The 26,262-nt window shown below is 45.2% G+C and overlaps 1 protein-coding gene across 12 annotated transcripts in view; it reads right to left on the bottom strand.

Moving 5' to 3' along the window:
• Positions 1-26,262, bottom strand: part of MAST2 (microtubule associated serine/threonine kinase 2) — a 185,095-nt gene that overhangs the window by 8,275 nt on the left and 150,558 nt on the right. For 10 of the 12 annotated variants that reach the window (XM_054572148.1, XM_054572154.1, XM_054572149.1 and 7 more), the window contains 12 exons: positions 23,627-23,702; positions 21,047-21,067; positions 19,147-19,225; positions 16,633-16,787; positions 14,295-14,370; positions 11,593-11,802; positions 6,963-7,064; positions 4,410-4,542; positions 3,524-3,585; positions 3,188-3,273; positions 2,519-2,727; positions 1,351-1,489 (listed from right to left, as the gene is read on the bottom strand). In XM_054572148.1, the coding sequence (XP_054428123.1) occupies positions 1,351-1,489; positions 2,519-2,727; positions 3,188-3,273; positions 3,524-3,585; positions 4,410-4,542; positions 6,963-7,064; positions 11,593-11,802; positions 14,295-14,370; positions 16,633-16,787; positions 19,147-19,225; positions 21,047-21,067; positions 23,627-23,702 (1,348 nt within the window). The remainder of the gene's footprint in view (positions 1-1,350; positions 1,490-2,518; positions 2,728-3,187; positions 3,274-3,523; positions 3,586-4,409; positions 4,543-6,962; positions 7,065-11,592; positions 11,803-14,294; positions 14,371-16,632; positions 16,788-19,146; positions 19,226-21,046; positions 21,068-23,626; positions 23,703-26,262) is intronic. The other 2 variants (XM_054572150.1, XM_054572152.1) reach the window with 1 other exon arrangement.

The raw sequence follows: 26,262 nt of genomic DNA, 5'->3' as shown, positions 1-26,262 counted from the left end.
TCTTCTCTCTTTATATACTTTGCCTAAGCCATTTCATTTTGTGTGAAGGCTACTCCCTGCCATCCCTTTATTCTGACTCCCAAATCAGTATTCTGGCCTTGACTTCTAGAGCTCCATGTCTCCTAACTGCCCAGAAGTCTTACAGGCACCACAAACTCAAACTATCCATAACAAAGGCACTCTTCCTAACTGGTCCTCCTCTTCCCGGTGAAAAGCAATTAATTTCTGTTACCTACTGAGCTTCGTTATAAGCGCTTTGTTGATTATCTGTAAAAATATTCTGCCTCCTGAAAGATCATACAGAGTAACTAACACAACAAAAGTAGGTATTATTACCTCCACTTTAAAAAAGGAGGAAAATGAGGTGCAGAGAGATTTAATTCACAGACTCGAGATCAGAAATGATGAGCGGTCATTTGAACTCGGGTCTGTCTAATGTCAAAGCCACTTTCCACTAGAGAGGCTTATCACCACGCACCAGTCCCAAGCTAGAAATCTGGAAGACATCCCAGACTCCTCTCACTTCTCTCTGCATCCCCACCCGAACCTTACCACTTCCTCTCTAACCCCCAACACTATGCCTTTTCTTCCCCATCCTGACTGTTCTACTGCAGGCACTGTTGTTTTGGCCTGATCTACTGCAATGGCCTCACCATCTCTTTCCACTGGCAGAGTGATCTCCCTAAAATAAAACCAAAATCTGAGTGTGTCATTCTGTCATATCTTTGGTTCATAAACCTTTCAAAGACCTTTAGGACCCTTTAAAGAAAAACCCCAAACTTAATAAAAAGGCCCTTGATGATCTATCTCTCTAGCCTTCTCTCTTACTACTCCAACCAACCAATCTCAGCTTCAGCCATATTGAACCATCTGTAGCTCCTGAATGGGCCACACCTCCGTCCCTTTGCAAATCCTGCTCCCCACCTTTTCCCAGCTAAAGCTTTCTGAGAAATAGCCTGTACACAGGTATTTCTGCCTCCCACACTAGACCAGGGACTGTTTTATAGCCCTTGATATCATGCTTGGCACAGAGTAGATGTCAGTAAATGTCAGAACACTTGTTCAGCCATCTATTTTATACGCTGATTCTTTTGTTCCTGCTTGGTTTCTTGAGTGGTGCTCCTCAGTAACTCTTACATGTCACCAAAGCCTTACAATGCCCCTGCCAGACCTTGCTGGTAACGCTCTTTGCATTTGGGGTGGTCGGGGGATAGAGTGCTGGGCCTACATGGATACCCACATGAGCACTGTTTCCTAGCAGCCATTCTGGTATGGGTTCAAACATGCTGTGTTTGCCTCCATTTATCTAGAGGGAGAACTTGAAACAAGGGACTCAGATAGCAGGCATACTTGTCAGGCTTGAGGTCACGGTGCACAATGCCATAGTTGTGTAAGTACTCCAGGGCTAGCACGGTTTCCGCAAAGTATAGACGTGCCATGTCCACAGGCAGGGCCCCGATATTCTTCAGCAGAGTGGCACAGTCTCCTCCTGCAACAAGGGCGGGCCACCATGAAGAAAGGATCCAGTTCTTTGCTCTGGATGGGTTCAGATTTACAGTCTCCAAGGCCCCAGAGAAGATAGCCTCATGGGAAAGCCTGCGGCTAGGGACTGATTCTAGCCCCTCTGCTGCTGGCATGGGTGGGAGGGAGAGTGTGGAGGGGAGCAGCAGGTAGGTGAATGGCTGTCTAGGCCATTGTTCAGGCCAGAGGGGGTGGGAACCCCAGGTCCTTATGCCTGTAAGTTGGTTTGCAGGGACAGGACCAAGTTATTTTAGGATGGGATCCTGCATATTGTAAACACATCTGGCTGAGACTTAAATGAGCATCGTTCATTTACTTCCTTTCTGATGGCTGTCTTTTATTTTTTAAGTGAAGTGACACTATAAATTCCCAGCATGCACCCATTAATTAAAAGGGGAGTTTTGTTCAGCTTCAACTTCAAGACTTTAGCAAAATATCTTTGGAAACTATACCTGGCAGTTAGAAGGGGAGAGGAAAGGCCACTGGCCAAGCTGCTGCCCCATGATGCTCTTGTGCTCCATCCCGAGAGCATTTTGTGTGGCCTGGGGGCACTGTCTTCACAAGTCATCAGCCAGGGAAATGGCTTTCCTGTCTTCTGAGGGCCCAGAGGCAAACCTCCCAGCATCTAACTCTGGGCTTTTGTGGCTTGGCCACCTCTTTTGTTCCTGTCTGGTGCCAGCAGTAGAGGCTGTGCAGGCTTTGGGATGCAGGAGTCTATCACCGCCAGGCTGATACGTCCTGTCCCAGAGTGCCTTGCATTGCACTTGACACAGGCAGCCTCAAGGCAGCTACTGCTGCAGAAGCCTCTTCCCACGAGGGGCAGGGAGCTTTGTGCTCACCTTAGCCAAATGGTCTAAGATCTTAAGGCAGAAACCAATGTCAAAGAGAGACTGGGAAGCTGGGTCCTGAAACTGTACTCCTATACAAGCTACTCAGCCCAGGGCTAAATCTCAGAGTGTGCCTTGATGTCTATGCCAGGCCACCTTTCTCCGAATACCTTCAACATACTCCATCACCATGCAGAGGTGGCGCTTGGTCTCAAAGGAGCAGAACATGCTGACCACAAAGGGGTTTTCGGCAAAAGTCAGTATGTCACGCTCGACGAAGGCCTGCTGGATCTGGTTCCGCAGGATCAGGTTCTGCTTGTTGATCTTCTTCATGGCAAAGCGCTGCCGGGTGGACTTGTGCCGCACCAGGAATACAGCCCTGGGAAACGCAGCCAATTCAGTCCTTCATGGACCCTCTGAGCCTGAGCTGTGCTCTCCACTACCCAGAGCTGGGGTGGCCGAACTCCCTCCTCTAACACCTTACAGATGCACAGAACAAAGGAGCAGAGCTCTGCTTATTAATGAGAAAGATCTGGGCCTCCTGCCCACAGAGCTCTTCAACTTCCTGATATACCAAGTCCTGAGGACACAGCTCAACCCTTCCCCAGAGCTCAGTGAAAGGAGTGCTACCAAGAGGAGTGAGAATCGCCTGGGAGAGGAACAATGTTCAGGTGTCAGAGAAAACTGAACTCCTGCGCCTCCAGGAGGCTTTGGGGAAAGAGAGGGCCCATCCTGAGGCGTCTGCTGCCCAGAGGATCAGACATGATACACTTCCAGAAGGAAGGGCCCAAGAGCTGACTTAACTCCAGTCCAGGCCACACCCTGACCCCTGCCTTTACCCATAGGCGCCATTGCTGATGAGCTTAATGGTTTCGAAGTCCTCTTCAGAAGGTGTCTTCTTAGATGTCCGAGATGCCCCACGGCCCTGAAAGACGAGGGAAAAGGCAAGAGGCAGGCATGCTTCTCAGGGCCCATATGCTTAGGGAAGCTGTGGCCCCAGTGTCAGCTCAGCTCTTAGCCCTGCTGTGGCCTCCCGCCCAGTCTTCCCCAGAAGCAGAATGACTTCTCAGGCACAGCCCCCGCCCCCCCGCCGCCCCCGCCCCTCTTCAGTTGTTCTATTCAAGAGAACACAGGGCCCAGGCTCCAGGGTTGGGATGGGAGCATAGGATCTTCACCTCGACTGAATCGTCTGTCTCCGGAGTATCGGGACTGTCATAGCTGCTCAACTGGGCCATTTCTAGAAACAAAGCAAGGACACAGAGAAAAGTGGGCGTGGCACTCGCAGGCATCTCAGCAGTCCACTCACATCACAGGACAGGTGCGTGTAGCGTAGGCATTAATGCTTTCTGCATCAGTGTGAGATGCAGAACTGGTCTCGTGCCTCTCCTCAGTGTGGTCACAGGTTTTGAATTTGTTTGCCAATTATATGGCCACTCCTATTTCTAGAAGTCGAGTGCCATTACAAGGCCTGGCAAATTCTATAAAGTTTCCCTCAAACTTGGGACAATTGCTGGAAAACAGGGCCCGAACCTGGGCTCTCAGTCCCCATCATGTGGGCCAAGACTCAGCTTTGTGGGCGGGGGCTGGGAAGCAGGGAAGGCAGGATGATGGCATAACAAGGACCCGGAAGCCCCCAGTTCATGCTGGCGCTCAGTGTGAAGGCCTTAAGAATGGAGGTCATCTTCTGAAACCCTGAGTTAGGACCACCTCAAAGACACAGAAGGACTTGTAAAGTGCCAGCAGGAGAGGGGAGCATGCACAGGTAAGCATTTTTGAAACTGTGACTGTGGTCTTTTTGTTGTTAACCACTTTTGACCTTTGGCTTTAAATCCAGTCCAGCTGAACCCCGGGCAGTCCAGGCTGGGCTACGTCAGGCAGATGTGAACAATTGTGAAGGCGGGGCTGTTTTGTGACAGAGAACACGAGATTCCTCCTATGGCCCTGGGGCCCTTGATGCTGTGCCGTGTCCATGTCCAATCTAAGCCTTTTCTCCAAGAGCTTTCCCTGCTGTTGAGCCTGTTGGCTGTGGGGCTTCTCTGTAGCCACAGGCGGCATGCTCACCCTCAAGCGGATCCCGTGTGAGGCCCAGTTGGCTAATGATGTAGCGGGGAATGTCACATTTAATCCCTTGTCCCACTTTGGCGTGGCCCTCAGCTGCTTCTAACAGGTGGTAGAACTCTTCAGGGTCAAACTCCTGCACCAGGGGAGAAAGGCAGTCAGTGGTGAGAACCACAGCGGAGGCTGTTAGCCTCCCTGATTTTACAGCACATACCCTGCACAGGATGAACAAGACTTTCCCTTTGCGATGCGACACCCCTACCTCTGAATACCTAGAAACTTCATGATTTCGGGATTATGAGAATAGGGACAAAGCTGTCTTATAGGAGCACCTCCAGATTGGACATCCTAAGCATAAGCTGTCTCCTCAGCAGTAAGAAGCAGAGCTGTTGCTTTCAAAAAAGCTCAGCCTATTCACCTGGTCCAAAGCCTTCCACCAGCCAGATGGCACTGTCAGGCGTGTTCACACACCCAGTCCCCAGGAGCAGTCCTGGCACGCTCTCCCCTCTATGACTCACAGCCCTGGCGGTGCATGCACGCTTTCAGCTATTTACTGAGCACCTCCTGTGCGTGAGGAGCTAGAGCCACGTGAATCAGAGCACAGCAGTCCTTATCTGTATGGAGCACATAATGGAGGTCCCATTTACTAACTGCCTAGTAAGTGCCACCCTCTGGGCTAAACCCTGATAACACTTACGTGACCTCAGTGAGGAAACGAAGGCTCACAGAGATGCACAGACTTGTCCATGGTCACAGAGGTGGGAAGGAACAGAAAACCAGCACTCAAACCCAGGCCTGACTCCAACCATGTTTAACCACGGACTTCATGTTCTTGAGGGAGAGGCCTTCTGCTTCACCGCAATCCCAGCCTCCACTGCTTTCTTCACTTCTGATTTCACTCTTTTAGAGATCTATTCCATTATCTATCTGGATATAATCTGAGCCAGACCGGGAAGTCCTTTTAATTTTATATTGTTCCTCAGTCCCTGTAGTCAGAATGTCTCCCGCATGAATCCTCTTCTCTGTTCTCCCATCACTGTCCTATCAGGCGTCGCCTATCTCTCTCGAACGAGCTGCATTCAGGGACTCTGCACTGATTTCCCTGGCACATCCTGCCCTCTCTTCTAACTCATCATCCATGCTGCAGTCACAGTAAACCTTTCTTACGAATAAATCTGATGAAATATTACTCAGAAATAAGTAGGAACCAATTTCTGACACATATAACCACATGTATGAATCTCAGAAGAATTATGCTGAGTGAAAGAAGTCAGAACATACCATATGATTTTTTTCATATGTAACTGTACAAAAGGCAAACTTATCCATAGTGAAAGAGAGCAGGTAAGTGGTTGCCTGGGAGTGGGAGGGAAAAGGGACTGACTGCAAAGGAGCACAAGGGAACTTTCTCAGGTGAAAGAAATGCTGTCTCTCAAGTGTGGCAGCGATTATACATGTTAAAAACACACTAACTATACATTCAAAAGGGATATGTTCTATTGTATGTAAATTACACCTTTATAAACATGGTTTAGAAAAGTAGCCCTAACTGGTGTGGCTCAGTGGGCCGGGTGTCGTCCTGCGAACTGAAAGGCTGCTGGCTGGACCCCAGTCAGGACGCAAGCCTGGGTTTCGGGCGGGTCCCTGGTGGGAGGTGTGTGAAAGGCAACCAATCCATGTCTCTCTTGCACATTGATGTTTCTCTTTTCCTTCTTCTCCCTCCCTTCCCCTCCCTATAAGTAAAGATCTTTAAAAAAAAAAATTAATCTGTTACTTTCTTACCTAAATTTTCTGATGGCTTCAAGCAGCCTAAAGTATAAATGTGAACTCCTGGGTCAAGAATCCAGCACTCTCCCTGATCCTGGCATGGACTGCCTTCCAGCTTCATCCCTCACCAATTCTTCAAGCCCAGCCTGTGCTGTGCTCCATGTCCCTTACCTGACAAACTCAGTTACCTTCAAGCTGCTGAATAAGGTTCACGCCCCCAGAGAGCTTTCACTGAACTCCCGGCCCAAGGAGGACTGGAGCACTTCTTTACCACATTCCCACTACGCCTCGTGCTGACCTCGGTTGCAACACTTCTTGCAGTATCACAATTATTATTTACATGTCTCCAGACCTTATACCTAAGGCACTAAGAGACTAATTCTAAGTCCACTACAGAGAGAGCATCTTAGGATCAGGGACTCAACTATATTTATGTCTGTTTCTCTAGTGTCCAGCATGAAGGCACACAGTAAAGCGTTGCTGAATGATTAAATGAAGGGCTCAACTTGTGCAAACAAAACTGGCCTTGCTCCTCACCCCTAAGGCCCCACTGACTTGGGGCCTGTTCAGTGTGGGGCGGGCCAGACTAGTACATCTCCTTGCCATACCCTTCAGGGTCAACCAGTTTTCCTCACAAGAACTTGTTGGGTCCCCCAATGCTTGCATATCATATTTAAATAGGACTTCAGCAGCAGAAATGGCAGTGGGTGCCACCAGCAGAACACTTCCTCTATAGCCCTACTCCCACCTCTCCAGGCCCCTTGCTAACCTTCTCCAAAGTCCACTCACCAGGCATTCCAGGAGACGAGCTGGACGGGCAATGATAATCATCAGCTTTTTCACCAACTGCATCACAAATGCCACTTCTGAACTCTCTGAGCGCTCATGAGCCTATGAAGACAAAGGTTGCTTCAGCAATCCATTGGCCCACTGTGCTTGACCTAAGCAGGACTGGGCCGGGCAAAGCTATACCATAGAGAGAAACAACTGGGTAGTATGGAGAGCTCTACAAAGCCAAGAACTCTGAGACGGACAGTAGGCTGTGAGGGGGAGCAGGCTGCTCACTGGGAACCATGGGAGCTTTAGAGTCCTACAGGGCACCAAGGAATGTCACACAGACACATCGCTTTACCCGCTCCTCCATCAACAAGTTTAACTTACGCTCCAGACGCCAGCTTAAGGGTCTACTCTCAATGAAGCCTTCCCTGATGTTCACCTTCCACCCCAGACTGTCAGAAAGACCTCCAATCAGGAGAGTCATGTGATCAGAGAGGTATTTTAGAAAGACCACCTTGCTGGAGTGTGGATAATACACTAAAGATGGCAAGCCTGCAAGCAGGAAAACCCATTAACAGGCTATTGCAATAATGTGACTGTAGATAGAGAGCTCCAGAGTCTCCCCCATTGGCCAGGATGGCATGGGGAGGTTCTTGCACTGAGAGCACCAAGAGCTAGAGAGATGAATAGGTAAGGCCTGAGTACACCAAAAACTAGCGGGATGATTGTATAGAGAAAGAAAGCCCTCCCTTCCCTATCCTTATAAGAACTGTGGGCCTGAGCAGGAAGAGGGATGGTCTTTGAGATGGGAGTCCACCATTCTCCCAGGTTGGCACCTGAGTAAATCTCTTTCCTTTTGCACCAGAACCTATCTCATGAGTTTGGTTTTTGTTGCCACAGGCAGCTGAACCTACTTTGTTCAGTTTCAATAATGCAGATGAAAAAGGCATAAATCCAGGCAGTAAGAATGGCAAGAAACGGACAGATTGGGGTCATTTCATCTACCACTTCAGGGGCAGAGGACTGAGAACACCTGAGGGTGGATGAACAGGAACAAGAGGAAACTGCTAACTACAACTTTAGGGGAATTTCAGTGAACCCATAAACAAAATAAGACATATAAGAAGATAAGCAGTTTACATGAGGATAGGTAGAGAACATACTACCTTTGGTTTTAGAGAAAAAGCAGGTGAAAAAAGAAGCTGCTTTGGACTCGCAGAGCTTGCAGTACCTACACTAGGTACTTTCTTGGTATTTGCTTAGCCCAGGATCCTTTCTCTTTCCTATGGAAACTGCTCTCCCTTCTAGGAGCCATATCTGTACGTGTGGTATCACCTTCCCTCCCAAGAGCTGTCCAGTGTGGATTACTTTCCTAGGAATTTAAAAATGAGTGGAAAGACAACTGTTACTATTAATGTGGCAGAACTGTATAATCTACTCTTGGGTGAAGAGGGGTCTTCAGTTCTCCAAGACCCATGCCTTTTCTAGTTTCCTTTTCCTGCTTGAACTACTCTGAGTTGGCTTTCTATTACTTTCAACTGAAGAATACTAACTGATCTGGAAAGTCAAAGAGGAGGAGTGCAGTAAGCAGCTGGGAACACAGATCTGGAGCTCAGGAGAAGAGGGAGGAAAGCAGTCACACCTGGGAGTTCTCAGCATGGAGTAGGAGAATGTGAGGAAAAGAGAGAATGGAGAATGGATGATCAGGGTGGTGCTTTGTGGAACACCAGCATTTGAAGAGATGGGCAGAGAAGGAACTTGTGAAGATGCAGCAAGAATGCAAGACTGGAGAGAACAGTGTCATGACAACCAGGGGAGAAAAGATTAAGGAGAGGTATTCATTGTGAAAAGTTCTGTAAAGACGTGAAGAAAGATGAGGACTAAAAGGGATCATAGGGTATGGCAATTGGCCAATTGGTTCCTTGGTGACTTTTGCCTGAAACAGTTTTAATGAAATGGTGGGAGGGGAATGTGGAAGGTAGAAGACTGAGCAGTGCACAGGTTGTGAAGAAAGAAAAATAGCAAATGAGGACCATTTGAAGAAAAAAAAAATGGTTATGAAATGAAAAGAGGGCATGGGCACCTGGTGAAATCTTGTTTATTCTTTTAAGACTTATCCCAAATTATTGACTCTGTGAAGGCTCATTTACGTCCCCTGTCCCCCTAACCTCTTCCCACGCACACAAGAAACACAAGAAGTAACTGCTCTGTTTTCTATGTTCTCCCAGCTGTTTGCTCACACCACATGGTACTATCATGTTGTCTATAATTAGTTCTGTTTCTACAGCTACACTGTCGGGCCTTGTAAATAGAGAGGCTGTGTCTTCTTTCTTTTCTTCCCTCACATGCTAAGCCTAGCATAATGTCTCTTATGTAGCAGATGTTAGTCAATGTTTGTTGACTAAGTGTTTGAAAATGTATGATCTTAAGTTTAGGAATAAGCTAAAACTGGTTTTGGGGTCTAGCTCTGCTACTTAATAAATGCGTTTCCTTGGGCTGACATAGACCATTAAAGCTTCAGTTTCCTCATCTGTAGATTTAGGGAATAGTATTGTCTTTACAGTATTGTTGTGGAGGTTAAGTGGGAGAAAATAAATGAGATAATGTAGTGTCTAGTATATATATAGTGTTCTATAAATATAGTAATTTTATTATTTTAAATCTAAATCTTATCAAGCCATTTCAATTTAAAACCATTCAGTGATTCCCCATTACCTTCATGTAAAACTCTAAGCTTTTCACAAGGCCCTTCAACTTTTGCTGCCTCCCCACGCCATGCCTAACTCTTCACATTCATCTACAACTTTCCCTTGAAGGTATCCTTCACTGCAGTCATGCCAAACTACTTTATCTGCAGTTCCTGGAATGTACCAAGTTCCCTTACACCTCTCAGAGGTTGTTTATACTGTTTCCTAGGTCTAGTAAACTCCTACTTACTCATCAAGACTCAACTTCTCCTGAACTCTCCACTTAGCATCACTACATCCTCCTCTGCTCAGAACTGACCTTTAATTAGTGCTCATCAATCACACTTACTATAATAAACACAAGTGAGATAATTCCATGAAGCATTCAGTGTAGTGGTTGGCACACAGTACATGTAATAAATGATAGCTGCTATTTTTACTGTTAGTATGTGTTGATAGGTCTATAGAATGAGTCACCAGCTAGAACCTGCACAAACCTTTTTCTGCATTCCCAGGGCCCATCAAGTAGGGAACAGATGATGTACTGGCTTCATTTTCAGTGCCCTTCCTACTGCACCAAAAAAACCGACCCCCAGGGGCAATGAGTCTGGGAAAATATCTGAAGGTTTTGGCCCGCACTCTTGACTGTAGCTTTTCAGATCAACCTTAGATGTACAAGCAACCTTGGCAGTCATTATGTGGATCCTTTAACTGATGCTGCAAATCCCTGATTCCTATCCACTATTGGAGAACTGTTAGACAGGTATTTCTGAACAGAAACAAAGAGGTGCCAATAATTTTCACAAGACTTTAGCTTTCGAAGGTCACATTTTACAATGTTTAAATTTAAGTATTCTTTTGAAAGCAGAAAAAATATTTCTGTAGAAGGAAGTACTTTCTCATCAATTAAATCAAAATCTCACCTTAACTCTTGTTCAGTGGGCTAGTACACCTTTAAGGGGACAGAGAACAATCTGCTACCTATTACATAGGAGAAATCTTCCAGTATTTGAAGGCAATAATCATGGTCATCTTTAGTCATCCTTTCTCTAGATTCAACTATTTCCTACATTAAAAAAATAAATCCCTGCTCCTAACTTCTAGACTAATACAGTGAAGTCCTGTTTGACCATTATCATTTGGTTCTCAGCTGGTACTACATCAGAGCAAGGTCATGGGTCTGGAGGTAACACGGATCTGGACTGGGAAATGAAGAGCCCTGAGGACACAAGCTCATCTCCTCTTGCCGAAACTGTACTAATGGCATAATATGGGGCAACTGTGGCCTGAGTGGGAAGCATCTGCCCCTCTTGCTGGAGAGGCTGACAGGAAAGCGAGCACCCGAGCATGGAGCGGTGGTGAAGAACTCAGTGTCTGCTCTGGTCTGGACTCCCTATGGACTACTTTACCTTTATCCTCCCAGAGACTTTTCACACTGGAGAGGATCAGGTCTCTCAACACTTAAGTCCCCACTAAAGAATTCTTACCATACAAGTAGAATGTCAGCAAACAGATAAACCCATTGTGCAAGCCTTGGGCCTGCTTTCCCCTGGCCGAGGAGGAACAGTTTGAAGGCTCTGCTTACACCAGCATTTCTACTAGAAGAGAGCTGCCCACAGCCACTGAGGCTCCTTTATGGCTTGAATTACAAATCTCCTACTCAAATATTTATGAATACTACCAAGTTGGTGCCTTGGGCAGAGTAATTGGAATTACGAAAAGGAAGGACACATAGAACTGAGTTCTTCTGATACCAAACAGGCTTCCTCAGTAACAGGGGACTGAGGAGGAACCTAAGTCCATCTGCACCACGTTGCGGGTGGGTCCTGCACACTAGCAAGGAGGCAGCAAGCAGGCTGAGGAACGCTCGCTATTAATGCCTTAATCTTAGTTTGGGACGAATAATCCACTCCCATGTGGATAATTCACCAGAGTTCCAGCACAAGGACACTCACATCCTGCAGAAGTTTCTCTAAATTCTCTTGAAGTTCATAGAAGTACTGTGATGTAATGAGGCCACTCTGAGATTTATCCAGGCAGTCTCGGGCCATCTCAATCACTTGATGATGAATAAAGCTCAAGGCTCCATCTGCCAAGGGCAACACGCTGTCTGGAGCATTGGAGGAAATGAACTCTGCCAGGCGCTCTTCCATTTGTGCGGTGGCCTAGGAATAAAAATAAGAAAAGTGACACTTCCTTCTAGTTCTAGCTCAGCTGGAGCTAAGCCTGAAGGACCCACTAATAGTCTGAGGATGGGCTCTGCAGTCCTAGCTTCCTGATGTCGTATTTGGTGCACCTGATGACGAGACACGAGAGGATCACCTTCCGTCAAGTCAAAACACTATACTGAAGGCCTTCACTCACCTGGCCTTGTCTATCTCCCCCCAGCCTTGGTGGGCACACTCTTTGCTCTTAGGACGCTGAAGTGTTTGTTGTTCTTCTTTATCAGCACTTTATTATGCTGTTTCATGCCTCTATTTGTTTATGCCATTCCCTGTGCGTAGCTTTTTCACCCTGCCGGGCAAACTCCTATTACTCATTTCGAGCATCCTATCTCCTCTGGGAAGTTTTTGATTCCATCAGGCAAACCAGGGTTTTCTTTCCTCTGTGCTTCCACTGGGCCTCTCAACTGTGTGATCTTAGTGAATGGATACTGAGGGCTTCTAAACCTTCTTCTGAACTGGGAACTTCTTCAAGTCAAAGAAAGTGTGATTTATCACTTGACCTTCAGACCCAGCGGAGCCAAGGGGGTGTTCAGAGAATGTTGACTGAATGTGTGAACCTGCCTGATCACAAGTCAGGATTCCCAGCCGAACAGAACGGGAGCCTGGCTCAGAAACCTCTTGGGGACCTAACTGCAGTCATGTCAGAATGACAAATAGACATCAGTTAACAAGTTCCTAGCTGTCTATCTAGGACTTGGACTTTTTTCCTTTGCCACCAGATGGTGATTTCTGATTTCCAGTATGTGTTTAAGGGTATGTGTGTATGTAAACATATATACATATATATACACATATATCACACATACATGTATACATATATGGTATGTGTGTGGAGGGATGGGGAGAGGGAGGGAAGGAGAGGAGTAGGGGAGGGAAGAGGAAATGGGAAGGAATTTTAACGCATTTTTCTCTAGCAAAACAGTTCATCTTACATGAATGACTTGGAGGCATGCACATAAACCACAAACATGCAAAGCAAGAATGACAATACAAAACCAAATATATGAGGAAGAGGAAATATGTGAGATGCATTTCTAAACACTACACACTCCCAAACCTCTTTATGAAAGAACAAGCATAACAAAATGATTTCCCAGCTATACATTTTACCCCTCTTCCTTGCTCTTATTCTCTAAGGCTAGACATCATAGACCACAGGGCACAAGGCAGCAGACAAGCAATAGCTAACACTTACTGAGTGCTCACTATATGCTGGGCAGAGTTAGGAAAGCTTAAGATTTGTTAATCCTTACAAACTTCCATGAGACAGGTACTCTCATTATCCAAAATTACAGGTGAGGCAAAAAAAGCTCAGAGAAGTTAAATATTCTATCCAGGGTCATATACCCAGTAAATGGTAAAAGCAGATTTAAATCTAGTCAGTCTTGTTCCAGAATCTGTGCTCTTCTTCACTTCTGTGTTTCACTATGTATGTCAGGAGGGAAAGCACGAGGGTTTCTCACCTTTGCCCTAGGCCACCCACATGTGTCCAGGAGGCTGTACCTGAGTCTAGAAAAAGGAAACTCTCTGGAGGAGCAGGAACCACACACGGCAGACCCTAGATACAGGTGAACAGGTCGACCCAGGGAGGCGTAAACAGAGGATGCAGGACGCTGAGGACTCCCGCTCCCTGCTGTCGTGGACAGGGAGCCTACGTTAGCACCCTGGCTCTCTGTCAGACAGAGCTGGCTGTGTTCTGCAGAAACAGGCCCAATCATTAGAAGGCCAGGTCTGAGTGACAAGCACGTGGTGTTCAAAAAGAAATGCAAATGGGAAGCGAGATCCTAGCTCCACATACACGGAGGTTTGTGCCCAAACTGCAGAGTTGTGAAGATTATTTTTCAACTATCTCAGATCAGAATCCTACTTTCCTCAGCATTTTCCTGCTTGAAAACACAAATCCAAATGTGGGTAAGCAACCCTGAGATCTGTCACCCACGCTACTGCTCCCTCTGGCCAACTTCCCAGCAGTCCAGCACACCTGTCTGTGTATTCACTTGTGCCAGCAAGGAGGTGCTGCTTATGAAACCTGCAAGAACAAAGGGTAAGCCCCATTCTGGGGGAACGCGGGCTCGTAGATCCTGATGTGCATGGTGAGAAACAAGGTCTCCAGTCCTTTCTTTCCTCACTAATACATAGCGGGATTTCTTTTTAACATTTTCCTCTAGATGCCTCTCCCTCTGGGGAGTGGAGAAATAGAGGTCCTGCAAGTACAGTCCCTAAACTCACAGTCCTCTGTGCCTTCCTCCTCCCCAGCAGTCTGGAAGCCCTTGTGCCTGTATCCGCTGCCTCCTTCTGGTGCCTTTCTGCTCTTCTTCTTGATTACCTCTGGAGACAGCACTCCGTCCCCTCACCCCAGTCTTCCCGTTGGGGCTGGCTGTAGGCAGCCATCCTCAGAGGCATTACCAGTCTCCTTTAAAATGGATCCTTACCTTGGGGAATCTTTCTTTGTATACATGATTCATCATTATTATTTCACTGTCAAAGGAAACTGGGGACCGTCCAGGACTAAATAAGAAAGAAACAATTGGGTTACTTTAGTGCCATGGAACTTTTGAAAAAAGATGGCCATCCCCAGAACCCCTGCCCTCCCACTGTCCCCAGTACCCATACATTCCCACCTTAATGAGTGCTGAGTTCTAAATCCTTCCTTATTCCTGGAGCTAGCTGCTAGCACATCAGCTCAAAATGATGGCATCTGGAGCTAGGCTACCTTTCTATAAGAAGCCTGGCCTTTATAAGATCTCTGCCAGGGCCTGAAGGCCTGCAATGGAGGAGACCAATCCTGAGCCTACTGGTCGCTTTCCTAGGATGACCTCCCCTTGAAGAGGACTCTCTGGGTCTTCTTCATTTGCCCAGTGGAGTCAGGTATACCCAGCATGTTTTAGGAATCAAATAAAATCAAACCACCACCAAAACAACCAGAGGAAGACAGTGTATACCTGCATATTTTTCCAAACAAGCTGCAGCCAATGGGGCTAACACAGGCTCTGACCTGGAGGATAAATGAGGCTGATCCAACCTGCAGTGAGTTACAGGCCTGGGTCATCTAAATCTTCCCCTTTGGCCCATGTGTGGTTACATCCATTTAAAGGATTTCAAACTTAGAGCCACCCAACTGAATGGATTTTTGGGCTGTGCCCAGTTGGTGCCCCTGACACATGATCCAAGCTGAGCTAGGTTCAGAACTGTTCCTCTCTGCCTTTCCTCTCCGAAGTGGGCCATAGTCTGCCTACTGCGTTGATGTACATCACCAAGTATTTTAAGACTGCGGGGACGGGGGGGGGGCGGGGCAAGGTAGAAGTAGAAGAAGGTAAAGGGGGAATACATGGTGATGGAAGGAGACTTGACTTGGGGTGGTAGACACATAATACAATATACAGATGATGTACTGTAGAACTGTATACATGAAGCTTGTATAATTTTATTAATCAATGTCATCCCAATAAATTCAATAAAAAGTAAGTTAAAAACAAAAAAGAGTAATACAGCAGGAATTCCCTGAGGTACTATAGTCCTTTCAATCTCAAATGGCCTAAAAAGGTACCCTGTACTCTGTGTAGATTGTTGAGATTGTCTGGATTCAGTCATTCCTCTGTGTGAGACAAAGGAAAGCACTGGGATCCACACGCCACACTCACTCGTTTGTATTTTTGATCCTTTGCAATGTAGTCCTAGCCATCGACATCAATCCCAGAACCTGAACCTGAACCAGTCTGTGGTCTAGCTCAGCTTACACCTTATTACTCACAGTGCCACCATTACCTGAGGGGGTTTCTTCCTGGGAAGCAACGTTCCTCGAGGCCCCCACCCTGAGCATGTTAGACAATTTATTATTTCCCAGAGATCCTTGGGAAGCTGAGCGCAGTCATTAAAGCCATGCTCATTTTCACATACTACAATATACAGATGATGTATTAGAGAATTGCATACTTGAAACCTATATACTTTTATTAACCAGTGTCAGCCCAATAAATTCAATAATTTTTTTTTTTAAAAGCCATGCTCATCTTAATTTACACCCTCTTCCTTAACTGGGAATTCCCCTTAAACTAGAGGGGAATTTCGGCAGAGCTCTACCAGCTAATACCAAAGAGAAGAGCCAATTAATCTAAGAGGAGTTCACAGATAAATCAGCTGTTAAGGTTTGGTTAGATGAGCCTGGGTTATTCAGGAAAATGAGACAGTCAGATTTAAGTCTCCTTGTGAAACGGGCTGCTTCCTCGAGTCAGCCACATGTGTCTTTAGTAGCAACCTTCTTAGCTGGCTTAGCTCATATACCATGGGCCTCTGAGATCTGCATCCAGGTAACCATCAGAATAAATACTATTATTCTCCTTCTGCTGAATGGACTCTAAAGTACATTTCTACTGTTAACTACCTTCAAAGGGAGAAAGTGGGGGACCACTTGACACCATTATCAGGTATCTCTTGGGGAGGTGAATTGAGCTGTACCCAAAGCCAAAAAATCTTGAGCTTCACTTCACTTCAAGCTGTGCCAGTGTGCTATGCCAGAGGGTGACAAACTATGGCCCAAAGACCAATTCTGGCCCACTGCCTGTTTTTTTACATAAGATTTACATAATGTCCAAAGATGCTCTCACATTACAACAGCAGATTTAAATAGATGTCATAGATATTGTATGGCCTGCAAAACCTAAATTATTTACTATCTTGCTCTTTATAAAATAAGTTTGCTGACTCCTGTGCTATGCACACAAGCTGAGCTCCACAGGTCCTGGCGCTCATTGATCAGAGAGCACCCCTTACCTGAGGCTGCGGGAACGGGGTCGCATGGCTGGGGACTGCCGCCCCTCCTCATCTGGCACACTCTCCGTGCTGAAATGCTTCGTCAAAAAGTGCAGCTCATCGGCCGTGGGCTGGAAGGGCAACTGGTGCAACTTTTCCTGCGAGGAGCATGATGACTAGAGGGGAAAACATTTAAAAAACAACATTAAAGGCATGTGTAGGGACAGTCAAGGAACAAAGAAGAACTGAAAAAGGTCAGGGTCTTCCCAGTCAATGCAAACCTAAAGTCAACCCAAAGTAGGCATTCTTCCCACTGAGCCTCCACTGTGCGTGATCCTGTTCATCTTTACCCCGTCAGGCCCCCAGTCCTCAGAAAGCCAAGACACAAGAGTCCTTCACAAGCCTTGGAGAGAGTGGGACTCAGAAGGCTTTGTGATAATGAGCACAATAACTACCTAGCCTCTTTAGGTGGCAAAAAGGCAGACTCTTCTGAATGGAGCCTTTGCCCTCAATGAAGCTTTTGGCTAGTTGGAATGGTAAGTATTTAATAAATCATGCTTTCTGGCTTAGGAAATTTGTATGCCTAACCTACAGATGATATCCCCTTAAGACTTTCCCTTCCATAACTTTGGGGAGTGCTCGGGAGGGTTCAGCAGTTTCCTTTTGGCCATTATCCAGAGGACAACTAACTGGCTTTGCTGAGGCTGTGAAGGTTTTTCCGAGACTCTGGGGAACAAAATCTAGGCAAGAAAATCCAGCAGGAAAGAAAATGACTTTTAGATCTAGGTTACTCTTAGACTTCTGAAAGGTTAGGCTTGACCTGAAAACAATTAAGAATTCTAAACATTGCCCAGTGACTGAGAATCTAGACAAGAGCTCCCTGCCAATCACAACAGATTATTGAGGAAAGTGAACTGTATTAATCTAGGGCCATGTGTGCCCAGTCTGCGGCCCATGGACTGTATGGGTCCCACGGTGGCTATGAATGTAGCCCAATACAAATCATGAATTTACTTTGTATTTTGTAACAGTGTATTTATCGTGTGGCCCAGGACAACTCTTCTTCTTCCAATGTGGCCCAGAGACGCCAAAAGGTTGGACACTCCAGGTCTAGGCATTCTACAGGTATAGCCATCGCTGTAGCAGCCAGATCAGTGAGCTCCCCCTTTACGTGACAAGGCTGACAAGGCAAGTCTAACACCACTGGCTCAATTTCTGTTCACAAACTGAGAGTGGATCTGCAGCTGAAATAGCTAGATTCATTTAGAGTCAAAATCCAGCACCACACTAAGAGAACTTTGTTGCCAATGTAAGCCTCAATACCAAGTGAGAAATTAATTATTATTAATTTTTTGGCTAACAGTGCACACGTCTCTCACAGAATGCTATAGTATATGAAGTTGTGAACAGCCAGTAAAAGGTCTCCACAGGGCTCTGTTTTGACCACATTTTTATAAATGATTTGAATAGAAATTTCAAAAAGTATCCTCACCCAACTGCTGCTAACATCAAGATTGGAAAAGTATGCCATTAACAAAAGCTGGAGCAATGGGTTGAGTCTATTAAAATTTATTGAACAGAATACATATGTATTTAATATATGTGACTATACCTTGGGTCTAAAATATCACTTATTTAGTAAAGGATTATATGCAAAGGGGTATTTGATAAGGAAAGACCTGAAGCTTAACAGCTGCCAAAAGACCAATGAGATCTTTGGATTAATTTAAGAGTAATATCAAGGTCAAGGGAGGAAATGATAGCCCTTTTACTTTCTTGGGATTCAGGAACACAGACACACTGAGCTGAGAACTGAAGAAAGGTGGAAGACACGGGGTAGGGGTCATCCGGCCAGTGGTCTGATTTTACATAGCCTGCAAAGCCTAAAATATTTACTACTTGGCCCTTTACAAAAAAGTTTGCGAACCCTGTCATCCTGACTTAAATCTGGAGTTGCTTAATAAGGAAGACTCATTTTAGGGTCAATCCTGCATGGTAAGAATTATCACATTTGTTTTGTTTTTAGAGAAGGGCTCAACTTTTTTTGCTGAGACACATCAAGTAACAATCACCCTTCCCTTTTTTTTTGAAGGGAAAAGGTGAAAAGGAGAAGAAGGGAATAGTAAATCTTTGGGACACTGAAGGGATTATTTGCTCTTAGTTGCAGCCTTAGAAATAAGGTGGGGAGACTAGGGGAACCACACTTAGGAGTCCTACTGCCCTGCCTCAATGGCAAAGCAAAACTCCATCCTCAAGCCTTCTTCTGATTCCACTAGGAATAACTGATGCCCACAGAGCATGCTGGCTAATTCCTTCCAAAGACGTTTTTGTTTTTTTAAATGGATCTGGCTATGGTTGTAAAGGGCCACCAGCCTTCTGTCCCACTCAACCTCACCCCTAAGCAACCTCTCTGTGTTTGGCTTTAGAGGAAAAGTTGAAAATAATTTTGCAACACTGTAGGGAGAGACAGCAATAATCTGTAGGGCAGTATTTCCTAAGGATGAAGGAGGTATGGCCACAGATTTGGCTACTTACTGAGACAGTAGAGCTAGGAGTGTTGGTTCCATAGCCTGAAGAAGGTAAAGAGGCCAAAGACCAGCGCCGCCCATCGGTCCTATGTAAGAAAAGACTATTAGGCTGTTTCTATAGGACCCCACCCCGAGCCTTGGACCAGCCTGTCTTTCCATCAGTATTGTTTTGGGTAGTTGGTTCATTTTCTTTTCTCAAGACAGCACAGCTTAGTCTAGCACATGCTTTCACGTCTCTCTCCTACACAGGCCTATTGTATGTTTTCCACTGCAAAGACAGACATCTCTGACTAGTGAAGAGTTCATGACTTTGATTCCTCTGATAATGGAAGAGAACATCTGTTACGCAATACTGTCATTTTGGAATAAACATCTTTAAACTCCCAACTTAATCACTTTTGGAGAAGCAATGACAGAGGATACCAGCTCAAGGCATCATCACAAGGAGAGAACTGCCACTGAAATGCAGTTCTTTCCTCTTTTGAAGGCTCCATGTGAAGGGCTGTTTGGTCTTCTCCAGGCCACTGGGTTGACAACCAGGAAGAAGTGGACCCCCATCTGGGTCTCAGTATGAATCAATAAATGGCTAATAGTCGAAGGCTACCTAGGATCCAGTGGGACCCACAAAACCAGTGTTTGAGGATGTTTGCCAAAGAGTGACAATAATTTATGAAACAGAAATGAGGTGGCATAGCCTTGGTTGCACATGGAGCTTTGGGGGCAGGCTTCTTGCTGCTCTTGGGAGGATGTACCCTTAAGGTCTCACCATAGGGAACCATAGTTGTGTGCCTTGTTATAAAAGAAGGAAGATCAAGCAGATATCTGGTTTGAAGCTCTTATAACATGGACAAGCGATTCTTTCCTGGACTCTGGATGTGCTGTAACACAAGTATTCCTTCTCGTGGAGTTTGGGGGCATAGCCTACTGTGATTGAAGTTCGAGAAAAACTTCTTTCCTCCTACCCACAGAACCTTAGAACATTAGCAATGGAGGACCTTTAGGAGTTTTGTTCAATAACCTCAGTCTTCAGAGAAAACACTAAGACCCAGAGATTTGGATGATTTGTTTCAGGCTTCACAGTTACAGAGGGTGGAGAAGAAAGGGAGAGGAAGGAGAAAAAAGAGGAATCAATCGTTTTAGGGCTTCTTCTTTTGAAGCACTCTCCCCGACTCCAATACCTAGCAGCTTTTCCTACTATGTTCTGTAAGGGGACAGCCCAGGGTTCCATGCCACATGCACATGACTCAAACTTCATGCCACCCAGGCAGCCAGCTCTGCTGGAACCTAGTCTCTGAGGCAAAGAAGTGTCCAGGAGACTGCTCAAACATGATGTTCTTTCTGACCTCTTTGCTGAGTCCTGAGTCCTGGGAGTTCTACAAAAGAAAGCAAGTCAATTCTAGAAAAACAGAATTCAGCAAAGATGGACTAATCTAACTTGGGGAGGGATTTCTCAAACCCTTGTCAAATACACTTTTTCACAGGTGATTTTCCCTCCTTTAGTTAGAAATGGAAACCAATTGCATAGTAACTTTTTTTTTTTTTTAAACTGAAGAGCAGGGACCACCAGAGTCAGAAAGAAATGCCACTATAGGGTGCCTTCATTTCCTCTGCCTGGTCATCTCACTGGACAACTGAAGAAAGTTGCAGGAATGAGGGCACACTGTCCCTAGGCTCAGAAGCTTTAAACTACTTGGCAATTCCTTCCTCCAAGCATATGAGCTCTGAGCCTTGGTTCCAGCAGGTGGAGGGGCTTCTCTCAAGGCCTCTCTGCTAGTATGAAAGGCCAAATGTTTCTACCCGCAGTCAGAGAAGACTCATCACAATCAGTTCTCACCAAGCACAAAACCATTTTGTCTGGCCATGCATAGCAGTTTCCCAGCCCCTCGCCCCACCACGTCCGCTATTACCTGTCTGCTCTGTGGCCATGGCTGTAGTGAAAAGACATACATTATAGTGAGAATCAAAGGGGTCTGGAGAGACTGATTTGTTTGGCTCCTGCCATTTGACCAAGCTTGGCAAAGGCAAACTTTCTGTTTAGAAACTTGTGGAGTTTGAATTAAAATTGTAGGACGGACAGGTCTATCCTTAGTATGCCATTAAAGCTGTGCTTTGTGTGATATTCCAAACTAATGTGATCCTATAAGGCTCAAGCCTGACCTCAGTAATCAAGGAAACACAATTCTTAAATACTTTGCTTGGCAGGATTGAAATCTTTTCCCCACCCCACTGTTACTTAGCTGCTTTTCCTGGTATGTCCTGTAAGGGGACAGTCCACGGTTCCATGATCCATGCCTGTGTCTCAAACATAAAGCCTCCTAGCACAGACCTGTTTGGATCTCAGCGGAAAAAGCCCCCTGGCTGATCCTATTTCTAAAGCCCAGGGGATGAAGTAGATATAAGGGCACCAATGGAACATACTATTCCATCTGCCTGGAATGGTCTACACACCTGTGCTCTCATTCCAACATGGCAGGTCATTTCTTATTCTTCTTATCTTAGTTTAAAAGTCAGTCCTCCAGAGACACCTTATATTGTCCACCCAGTGCAGATTCTCCAGCCCCATTCCCTTCCTATACTTCCATGTAGCATCATGTTCTTTCCCTTCATGGTATTCGTCAGCTTTTAACTACGTATTTGCTTGTTTGCTTGTTCACTATTCTTCCCCACTGCTCATTCAGTCAATAAGCACTGACTGAGTGCTCATTATATACCAGGAGACAGTTTTCACCATATTAAGGTAGCTCTATTAAAGGTACTTTGATTCTGGTTGAGGGGAAATAGAAAACAAGCAAATAAGAAAATATCATGTATAAGAAAGTACCAGCTTGAAAAATTAAAATGGATCATTTGATGAAGAATGACACGGGGTTTCCTTGGTATTACATGGTTAGGAAGGGCCTCTCTGAGGAGCTGACATTTAAGACACTTAAGATGAGAAATGAAAGACAAGAATGAGTTAACTAAGTGAAGACCTGAGGGAACAGCATTCCTTACAAAAGGAACAACTCCACAGACTCTACTAAGTCTACTAAGTTTCAAGAAAGAGGGGTTACACCTATATAACTAAGTATCCAGCATAGTGCCTGGGAACACTGGGTGCTCAGTAAATATCTATTGAATGAGTGGGAAATGACTCACTGCCACTTATAGAGATCAGTCACAGGCCTTGCTGTCCCAGCTCAGACCTAATCTGAGGCTACTGTTTACACGTAATCAAGGTAGGAAGTTTGGGATAAGTAAGACTTTCAGGCTGGGCTGGATAAACAAATGCACCAGTACAGCATATTCCTATACGATTATATGTTCCTACCTGGATCCTCAGTTAACTAAGTGGAAGTTACACAGAGCAGGGGAGATAAGTTCCTGAGACAAACTCAGATAATATTTGTGCAGAATAAGGTAACTGGGTCAGAGGGGCACCCAAATCAGCGATCAAACTTCTCCCAACCTGTCCCTGTCTTTTCGGCTACACAGAATCCCAAAGAGGAAAGAGGTGAATTGTTTCTGTGTTGTCATTTGAATAGTGAGTTAACACTATTTCAAGGAATCTGCTCTTTTTCTGTTACCACTTTTTAAAAAGTAGTCTAAGTATAGAATTTTGGGTCAAGCTGTATATATCATTCTCCATTCATTAAATCTGTTTAGCACACATGGTTATTTTTTTCCAAATCTGGAGCTATGATTTTTTGGAAGTCTTAATGCTAGAGACGGACTCTAACCAAGAATATTTTAAAATAAAAAATAAAACCAAAGAACATGAACTTTGCCAAGAAATAATTTTAGAAAATGTTCCAAAAAGTAAATCATTTGTATATGGGATCTTGGTATATGGTTTGGATGGACTCATCTCAGTCTGCTTGGTATTTCTCCAGAAGCCAGGTGATGGCCCTGGCAATGGGCTGAGCTGTCAGGATTGCTATCATGTCCCAGAGATAAATTTTTATCACTTCTAGAGACTTGAAATGTGAGGAGGAATACAAAGATAGTTTTGTAATTCACGAAATCTTTCTAAGAGAGTAAGTCAAGACCTGGTAGTCTCTGTATCTCCAAGGAGAGGAGGCATGTAAGGCCCGTTCCAGCTCCTTGGGACTGACTCAGTTAGAGTAGTGAAAAGACATGTCTGGGTCCTCCTGGGAAGACAGGTTATTTTTTTCCCATCATTGTTCATGTTAGGAATAGCTCTCAATAGAGAGTATAGTGTTTTGGCATACACCCCTCAGGAAACCAGGGACTTGTGCTTAAAATTATAAAAATAAATCCATGCCTAATATCTATTTGCCCACTCAAGGATTCAAGTGCAATACCTAGAGCACAGAGAAAGCAAAACTTGAACCTAGATGAGGAAGGCATGAACGAATTTTAGCAGTTGGTAGCCCAAGGTAACACACTTAGGAGGGCAGTGCCTCAAAGGAGGAAGCTGATGTTAACTGACGGTCACATAACTGCCACAACATGCTAGTCACACAGGAGGTTTTCTATCAACTTACCTACGGGCTGGAACAAAGGAAAAGTGAGCAGGCGCATTTGGAGAAAAATTCCGGGGGCTGTCCAAAGGACTGTTACCTGGGGGAAGGAAAGCGAACCCTTTGTGAGGTTTGTTTCTGAGGAGGGTTAAGACAAATGTTAGTGAAGAAATCTTCCCCTAGCATCGGCAATTAGCACATAGGGTTATTTTTTTCAGGCCCACCATTAGATTAATTCTTCTCTCTAGAAGGTAATGTAGAATTTTGTAGAGAATCTATAATCTTTTTTGTAGGAGGTTGTCAGCCCAAAGGGTTCTCCCTTGTTCCCAAGTTGCCTTTAACCATCTATCTCCCAAACATCCATTCTAGATGGATTAGTGACTTGCCAATTTCTTGCCCTCCTAGGAACACCTCAGGTTCCAATATGCCTAGTTGAGTTAACTCAACTTCCCAATGGCTTGAAGAACTCATTCAGTACAGATGGCATGACCAAATACTCAAACACTTCTCAAAGGGCAACAGGACTCCTGGTCCAAAAGTCTCTTATATGTCTATCTCTGCAGACTGTGTCCAAGGGGCTAACCCAGAAATAGGCATGCTTAAGGAAAACCGAAGTTCTCAGGTGGGGACTTAGTAGTGTTCCTTAAAATAGTCCATACACAAGGCTTCTAAGTCTTCCAGGCAGAGTTGGTATAGGAATTACTCTCATCTCTTCATTAGTTTTCACATGTACCCTGTAATTTACTAACTTATAGCTAAGAAACTTTGAACAAAACTGGGTGTTTATCTTTGGACTAGTCACAACAATTCTCGAACAAAAGTCTGCCATACTTCACTGGTCTAACTCCCAGCTGGGGGCTGTTTATTAGGAGTTCCTAGCTGTCAGAAGCGGTCAGTGTGTTCCTGTCTAAAAGGCCACGATGTGCTGATTACATAGCCAGTCCCTGTCCAATTCCCCATTTCTGTGCTCAACTCTGTGAACCAACACTGGCTATGAGAAATTGCAGCTACCCAGGGACATGGTAGTTCAACATGCCTTGGCTTTTTCTCCAACAGTTTGTTTCCTGTATAAGGTATGGATGTTATAAGGTGCCATGAAGCTGCCCAATTGTTTTCTATTATCTCCATCCAACAAGGTCTGGTAGCACTTAATATTTTTCTGTACTGAACCAGGAAAAAACAGCCTCACAAACAATGCCAAACAACCATATTCAGCAATCTGTATCAATTATATAAAGGCACGCTCTTTGGGAGAACTAATTAAGAACACAAAATATTTGAAACAATGACTGAGAATTTCCTCAAATTAATATCAGACATCAAACTACAGATCCAGGAAGTTCGGAGACACCAAGCAGGATTAAAAGGAAAAGGAAAAAAAAAGATAAGACTTATACCCAACTTCTCAGAAACCATGCAAGCAAGAAGAGAATGGAGCAAAATACTTAGTGTTAAGGGGCAGGGGACCTCCACTAACATAAAATTCTGTATCTTGTAAAATTATTCTTCAGATGTGAAGGAGAAATAAACACTTTTCAAACAAAAATTGAGGGTATTTGTTCCCAGTGAACCTGCTTTAAAAGAAATGCTAATAGTTCTGAAGAAAGGAAAGTAATATAGGTCAGAATTCAGACCTACATAATTAAAAGGAATTAGTGGAGGTAAAATTAAAACTTTGATTTTTTTCCATATCATTCAAAATAATAACAGTGACAATGTATTTTATTATGTGTGCTTGTGTGTGTGTGTGTGTCCCGGTTTTTATGTATAAGTGAAATGAATGCCTGCAATGTGATATAGGTAGATGGTCTGGCCAGCTCCAGAGTAAGTGAGGGGTTGCAGGAAATGCTGGAGGTGGCAGGGGTGAAGTTGAGCACAGGGTGTGACATTCCTGGGCTGAGACCTGGAGGGAAACGCCTCCATACTCACTTCCGGGACATGGCAGAGGGGGAGGTGCAGACCTGCCAGTCTAGCCTGAGAAAAGGATGGGAATGGCTGGGGAAACCAGACCCTGCAGGAACACAAGGATTTTGAGCCAGAATATTTAAGTGAAGGGTAGGGAGAAAAGTGTGGTTCTTCTTCCCCTGGAACCTGCAATCCAGGCATATGCCCTGACCAGGAATTGAACCGGCAACCTTTTGCTTGGTGGGATGATATCCAACCAACTGAGCCACACTAGTCAGGACAACAAAGTCATTTTAAATATAAAGATACAGATAGATTACAAATAAATAAAGATATACAGGGAAAAGATGGCAGAGGAGTGAATGGGAGTCACGCTGACCTCCTCCCAAGACCAAACTGGAATTGCGACTAAATAGTGGAGTAATCACCTGGAAAACAATGGCACGATAGTGGGAGAGGAGCCTTGGAGCCGTGGACAGACAGTGGATTCAACTCTCACACATCCCAACGGGTGAGAAGTGTGGTGGAGGTTCGAGAGGGTGGGCTGGGTGCCCACGGGCACCAGCACCAGAGGGACATTGAAACGGCCAGTTAGCTCCCCCCGAGAAGAACGGGGTCTGAATCATAAACAGGGACCCATAAACTACAGCAGCTAAAACCAGGAAAATACAGAAAAAAGGCAACCCCGAAAAGCTTAGGGGTGCTCTCTGCCAGAGACAGGTGGCTGGGGATGCAGAGACATTTAAAGGGCCAAC

Source organism: Pteronotus mesoamericanus, unplaced genomic scaffold (assembly GCF_021234165.1).
Source record: "Pteronotus mesoamericanus isolate MK-2021 breed Mesoamerican mustached bat unplaced genomic scaffold, CSHL_Meso_final contig_221, whole genome shotgun sequence".
In the NCBI taxonomy this organism is placed as follows: domain Eukaryota; kingdom Metazoa; phylum Chordata; class Mammalia; order Chiroptera; family Mormoopidae; genus Pteronotus; species Pteronotus mesoamericanus.
Note: the sequence above shows the minus strand (reverse complement) of the source record. Positions and strands in the feature narration are given on the sequence as shown.